Source organism: Scatophagus argus, chromosome 8 (assembly GCF_020382885.2).
Source record: "Scatophagus argus isolate fScaArg1 chromosome 8, fScaArg1.pri, whole genome shotgun sequence".
Lineage (NCBI taxonomy): Eukaryota > Metazoa > Chordata > Actinopteri > Scatophagidae > Scatophagus > Scatophagus argus.
Window position 1 is genome coordinate 5,039,494 of NC_058500.1, and position 7,305 is coordinate 5,046,798.

Below are 7,305 nucleotides of genomic sequence, written 5' to 3' on the forward strand. Positions count from 1 at the left end.
TTCACACATAGTAAACCTGGAGCCTTCAGGATCCCTGGACTTCTACAGCCCTGGGGGAGATTAACTGCTTTCCTCAGCTTTGCCCACGTAGAAAGCAGATGAAGGTACATTTGTCGCCTGTGAGAAACTCCAAAAACTTTTAGAATTTAGCTACATTTCTCTTCACTCTTAGATTTGATAAAAACGTTTTCCCCTATAAAAAGAAAACAGGCGTCAAAGTGACTGTGACTTCCTGTTTATAAATCAGAAAATCATATTTTTCCACTTTATCAGAGGAACGCACTACTATACAGCAACGAGCCGCCTGTGAAGAGTTTCTTGGTTTAATATCGACTTTGCATATCCTGCTGACCCTTTGTGCGCATCTTCCTGCTCAAAATATCACTTTATACTCAGCTTTCTCGGGTTTAATTTGGTTACATGTGTGTGTGTGTGTGTGTGTGTGTGTGTGTGTTTCAGACAATGCTGCGGTTCTTCGTTGAACGCGCGTCAACGGAATCCCGGAGTGCGTCATTGAACGTCTGGTCTCTCAAACGCGTGCTGTGATTGGTCATAGCCTGGAAATCTCCCCGCCCACCGTCCAGCCTTTAATGGAACTCTTTCTCAGACGTCATGGGTACACTAAGGCTGATATAAGACTTGTGAGCGGAGGGACTGCTCCTCAGGTGGGAAACACTGAACATGACTGATGGTCGCTTGTGGAGTATAGACAGTTTAAAACATCTGTAGACGGACCTATCAGGTAAGAGATTTTCTTTTTAAAAACACATTAGACCTGAAAGCGGAAACAGCTTCTTCTTCATATATATTACAGCTTCGGCGCACCTGGGCATTAAAATGACTTTAAATTAAGGACAAAGCCAGCGTCCCTTATCCATTTATTGAGGAGAAAATAAATAGTTTGCACTCATGTGATGTATTTTGCTATTCGTGCACAGTTTTAACAAAACGAGCAAAGTCGCAGAATAAAGTTTGGAAATCGAAGCGCTCCGGGTCGCCACACTGTTTTCCTTAGTTAACATGTGCCTCTTATGTTGGTACTGTGCCCTCCGTCTGAGAGTCAACCCCATTTGCTGCACCTTCCAGGCATGTGCATCTGCCTATATTTACCACACAGTAATATAAGACGATTTGAGGCTGCTACGATGAAGAGCAGAGCGCTTTCTAGGTTTTCTCATAAAATTAAGGATGCTATTGAATTTCTGTACAGTTCGTCCTTCTTGAGGCATGGCCGGATTACCAACTGCGCAGCTGCTCCAGTGTACCACACCCCCAGGGGTCCCTGAGAGCTTCTTTTTTCACTGTGTAGTTTATGGAAACTGACTTGTTTGCACCACTAATTCACTTAGCAAATGACATTATGAAATAGTTCTGCATTATTACCTTATTTTGAGGCTTGAACCAAACACACATCTAATAATGCTGGGTATGAATACTGTACCCAGTGCGCAGAGAAGAGGAAAATGAAAGCCCAGCCACTCATTTTTAAACTGAGCAGGTTGACCGTGGCGTGAAGGTTTAAGATAAGGATGTGAATAGCGATTTGGTTTGGCTCTAACATTTTTAATCATGTCTTTTTCAGTCTTGCAGCCATGACTTGCATCCACCCCCAACATGGATCTCAGCCCTGTGAGATCGACCTTAGCAGCTCAGAGCTTGAAAACACAGACTTTATCTCCAGGCTGGCTGTCGATATGAGCAGCCCACGGGACCACCTCTCAGCTCCATCCCTGCCAAGCATCAACTCCCTGGTGGGCACTCAGGCGGGCAACTTTGACTCATATTCGTGTCAGTTCACCGCAGCCCCTGCCCACGTCACTCCATCGTCGAGCCAGGAGACCGCCTTCAAGCTGGATGACCTCCAGGTTTACGGCTGCTATCCTGGAGCGTTTGCACTGAGTTATCCTGATGAGGCCACTTCCCCTACTGGGTCAGATTATTTTGGCAGCCCGGCATCGGCCTCATCTCCTTCAACCCCCGGGTTCCAGAGTCAGTCTGCATCCAACTGGGATTCAGCCTTCGGACCATACTCACCCAGTCCAGGATACTGGGCGACAGAGGAGACCTCAGTGCCACATGTGCCCTCTTTCTTCACTTTTGGCTCAGGGTCTGTGGAGGACATGTCTCCTTTGGGTCAGCCACACTTACGAGAACAGGATCTTTTCACTATGACCCACAATCACCCATCGGCACTGAACTTCCCTGCTATGGTGATGAAGCAAGCAAGTAGCCCTGATGGCACTGACCAGCTGGATGGGAGTTTATCGCCCAAGTTAAAAAGTCCCAGTGGAAATGAGGGATGCTGTGCTGTGTGTGGGGACAACGCCTCCTGTCAGCACTATGGGGTTCGCACCTGTGAGGGATGCAAAGGGTTTTTCAAGGTAAAAAGATCTGGCTTGTCAGTGCAGCCAGTTTATCTATTTCTGTGTAAATATGGAAAATGTGTGTCACCTAACTGGATGTTTTGTGCCAGTCTTTGAGATGAGATTCTTTTTATTTCACAGCGCACAGTACAAAAAAATTCCAAGTATGTTTGCCTTGCCAACAAGGACTGTCCCGTGGACAAGAGGAGGCGGAATCGATGCCAGTTCTGCCGTTTCCAGAAGTGTCTGGCTGTAGGCATGGTTAGGGAAGGTGAGCTGAACAGATGAATGGTTGCTGAATAAGGACAGTTATGCTGAACTGAAACTAACAGTTGATTTCACCTTTTTTTCCCAGTTGTGAGAACAGATAGCTTGAAAGGACGAAGAGGTCGCCTGCCGTCCAAGCCTAAAGTCGTCCAGGACTTGACATCCACTGTGTCTCCAGTGAGTATGATCGCTTCACTTGTGAGGGCCCACATTGACTCAAATCCAGGCATCGAGAAGCTGGATTACTCCAAGGTAAGAAACAAAAACAAACCATCTTTTTTCCCTTATTTTGGAATGTTTGATTATCCACTTTGGCATCTGCTTAAACTTCTCTGCTGTCTGCTGATTTCAGTACAACGAAACAGAAGTCAGTGGAAACCAGAAAGAGGATGCGAATGACATCCAACGGTTTTACAACTTACTCACAGCCTCCATGGAGGTCATCAGGAAGTGGGCGAAGAACATCCCAGGTTTCTCTGAGTTCTGCTCAGAAGACCAGGAACTGCTGTTGGAATCTGCGTTTGTTGAACTCTTCATCTTGCGTCTTGCATATCGGTGAGTGTCGCATCCTCCAAAATATTTCTGACAGATTTAGGCGAAAGGAATCATCTGTGACACTACACCGTTGAATTCCATTATGTGTAACATGCAACTTTAATGTAATATTTCTTATGCCTTGGATAAAATCAATAAGCTATGCTTTTTTTCTTTTGAAGGTCCAATCCTGAAACAGACATGCTCATCTTCTGCAATGGGACTGTGCTTCACAAAACGCAGTGTGTCCGAGGCTTTGGGGACTGGATCGACTCCATCTTGGAGTTTTCTCAAGCCCTCCGTCGCATGAAGCTCGACGTCTCCTCCTTCTCCTGTCTCACAGCCCTGGTCATAATCACTGGTAAGAGCTCCAGTCATCCTTTAAGACTATTTAAGGCATCATTTTAGAAAGGCAGTAGTGACGTTTAAATCCACTTTTTTTTGGCCCAACATAAATCAGAATCAGAGTTACTTTTATCCAGCAAGGACAACAGTTTGCAATGCAATGCAGTTACACAACACAGGATTGACACAACAGGTGTATGACAAAGTGTAACACGACCTCATGTACAGTACTGAGAAGATCAAATATATCACTACAGACTAAATCACAATGTCTGCTTACATTTAAAGCCAAGGAACTGTTCCAGTGCAGCCGCATGTGTGTTTCCGTTGTAGCGCTATAATGTTCCTCTTTATTGATTTTCCAAACACAACCCAGAGTTAAGGTCTTAAGGGCAAGATTAAAATCTTGATAAGTAGTTTCAAAGTTTGCAGTCTCTATCATCAGTGTGTGTCTTATTTCCTTCTGTAGACCGACATGGTCTCAAAGAGCAAGGACGTGTGGAGGACTTGCAGAACCAGCTCATCACCTGCCTTAAAGACCACGTTTCTGGCTGTGGCTCCGACTCTTTGCAGCCCAATTATCTATCCAGACTTCTCGGGAAACTGCCTGAGCTCAGAACTTTGTGCACTCAAGGTCTCCAGCGCATCCTTTACCTTAAAATAGAAGATGTTGTTCCGCCTCCGCCGATTGTGGAAAAAATCTTCATGGATACGCTTCCGTTTTGAGTGTGAGATGGGAGATTGACCATCTGTGAGATCTGGAGTTCATACAAAAAGACTGAGCACTTGTACTTCAGGTAGTGTTAAGGGAAACTGAAGAATTATAAGAAGAATTATAATCCTAAGGGATTGTGCTGTTCCAGAGCAGAAGGGCTATTTCTGAATTATAAAAAAAAATTATCAAACTTGCAGATGCAAAATGTATGTGGAGCCATCGCAAAACGTTCTTCCTGGTTTTTGTTTCCGAGGTATTGTGTACTGGAATTAGACAGGTCAGCTCATGGACCAAAATGTGACTGTTTACATACAACAAGGTGCCATGAATGGAAGCATTTCTAGTGGAGGAAAGATGATTGCAGTTACAAATTGATTAGAAAAACGTCTACGAGGTGCACAAATTTTTGTTTTTTTTTGTAACAATCTTTTGTTATGATTTGGATGACCGCAAATTGCACATAAAATATCTGACAATGCATCATATTTCTGTTTCAAAGAGATACTTTCGACACCCTACCCCCCAAATTAACGTGTGGAGAGTCCACACACATCAACATCAAATGCATGAGTCACTCAGATCTCCAGTTTGGTTGATATTTAATGTCACCATATGTATTTTCATGATTAAGGTTAAACTTACAGAAATATTCAGTAGCATCATTCATGTATCATGAATAGACATCGAGCAGCTAATACTGTGTATCATCCAGTACAGTCGTGTCCACTGATCTTGTATGTAAATTATTTTTCATCTGTTTTAAACCTGCTGGTGTTCTTGCCACGTGAACTGTATTCTGCAGTCTGGGGAAAATATGATTTTGTTTTTGGCCTGTTATTTTTACATACCAAGAACTTATATTTTACTGCAGCTATGTTTAAATAAAGTATAAATATGCATATTCTAACTGCCTTACTCTGAACATTTAGAGAAGTAAACTGAGTTACAGTTCCTGAGTTGTACTTCCTGTTGAACTTGAGTTACTATTTTAAATTGTCCTACTTGTATTTGGACAGCAGACTTTTGTTGTAGTAAAAACATAAACACATTAACAATGTTTCTTCCTTTATATAAATTAAATTAGTCTACCGTTCAGTCTTCCTATATGTGGCAGTGTTGTGCCAACAGCCTGTGAGCCTGAATCAAGTGTAACAACTTCTTTTGGCAAAAGATCAGAACATACTGCAGAAAAATTTAGCCCCGTTCACCTCCCTCCCAGTTATGCACTGGTCTCTTTTTAGAAACCAGTGGAATTCCCAGTATGGTCTCAAGTAAACCAGACAACTTCATCATTGTGCAGTGCCACACTCTCACATGCATTTGTGTGAGTCAAAACATGAAGGAACCTTTCACAGCTTGAAGTAACTGTTATGGGAAAACTGCAAGTCAAGTGCATGTAATGAAAGATTATTTTTAGATGATGGGTTGCTACCTAGTAGCAGCACGTGGATGTTCGTGATTCATTACACAGGTGCATCCAAAGAAAATCTGAATTTTTTTTTCAGAAAAGTGAAACTTTCAGTTCTAGGGTCATTATGCATAAAGTGAAATATTTCAAGTCTTCATTTGCTTTACACCATTTTGACTTTGATTATATTACTATTCATGCACAGTAAATATGATACAAGTATCAGAGTTGACTGCAGCCTTCAGAAGACTGTCAAACAAAGCCGATTCAAGGACTTGGGAGGACTTCACAGAGAGTGGACTGAAGCTGGAGTCAGTGCATTCAGAGCCACCATACGCAGATATCTTCAGGAAACGGGCTACAGCTGTCACATCCCCAGCACCACGTCACTCCTGAACCAGAGACAACGTCCGAAGCGTCTTCCCTGGGCTAAGGAGAAAAAGAACTGGACTGTTGCTCAGGGGTCCAAAATTCTCGTTTCAGGTGAAAGTAAATTTTGCATTTCATTTAAAAGTCAGCATCCCAGAGTCTGGAGGAGGAGTGCAGAGGCACAGAATCCAATTTGCTTAAGGTCCAGCATGAAGTTTCCACAGTTGGTGATGATTTGGGGTGCCATGTCATCCGCTAGTGTTTTGTCAACTGTGTTTTATCAAGTCCAAAGTCCATGTGGCTGTCTATCAGGAGATTTCAGAGTACTTCATGCCTCCTTCTGCTGACAAGCTTTATGGAGATGCCAATTTCCTGTTCCAGCAGGACTTAACACCTGCCCACAGTGCCAAAACTACTTCTAAGTGGTTTGCTGAACATCATATCACTGTGCTTGATTGGGCAGGCAACTCGCCGGGCCTGAATCTATGGAGCATTGTCAAGAGAAAGACGAGAAACACCCAAACCAGTAATACCAACAAGCTGAAGACCGCTGTGGACTTGACCTGGGCCTAAACAATACCTCAGCAGTGCCACAGGCTGATGGCCTCCATGCCAAACCACAATGATGCAAAAATTCGTGCTTAAGGAGCCCCAACCAAGTATTGATTGTATAAATGAACCTGCCTTTGAGAACTAGAACATTTATGTGTTATAAACCTTTTTTGATTGTTCATAACATTTCGAGATACTGGATTTTGTTTTTCACGACTGTAAGCCATAATCAAGGAAATTAAAACAAATAAAGGCTAGAAATATTTGACTTTATGTGTAATGAACCTCGAATATATTAAAGTCTCACATTTTAAATGAAATTATGGAAAAGAAAGAACTTGTCCATGATATTCTAATTTTTTTGAGAAGCACCTGTTGTCCAAAATGGGAAAAGATCACAAGTATTTGGCAAAACTGATCTAATCTCTGGGAAGAATTATCAAGACACAAAAAAAGTTACCAAAGTTATAACAATTGTTCTGAGTGGAACACAAAGGTCTAATTTCATGGCAATCCAACCAATAGTTGCTGAGACGTTTCACTCAAAAACAGAAAAGCCAACCCATGGTGGCACTAGAGGAAAAGCCAGGGGTCACCAAAGTCAGTAGGCATCATCCTCTGGAGACCACAATTGTATTTATTTCAGTGAAATGACCAGACATGATATGAAGTATCTGTAGCTCTGCTTTAAAAATACAACGCACTGAATACTGGATGATGTGTAGTATTCAGTACATTGAATTTTGGTGTTT

The 7,305-nt window shown here is 42.6% G+C and overlaps 1 protein-coding gene across 1 annotated transcript; it reads left to right on the plus strand.

The window, feature by feature from the left end:
• The first annotated feature begins 598 nt into the window (after nucleotides 1–598).
• nr4a1 (nuclear receptor subfamily 4, group A, member 1) lies at nucleotides 599–5,276 on the plus strand. Its single transcript, XM_046397544.1, has 7 exons — nucleotides 599–742; nucleotides 1,583–2,381; nucleotides 2,505–2,634; nucleotides 2,719–2,882; nucleotides 2,983–3,185; nucleotides 3,347–3,525; nucleotides 3,979–5,276. Exons 2-7 carry the CDS (start codon nucleotides 1,593–1,595, stop codon nucleotides 4,233–4,235), a joined length of 1,722 nt encoding a protein of 573 aa, XP_046253500.1. The 5' UTR covers nucleotides 599–742; nucleotides 1,583–1,592; the 3' UTR covers nucleotides 4,236–5,276.
• The last annotated feature ends 2,029 nt before the right edge of the window (nucleotides 5,277–7,305 follow it).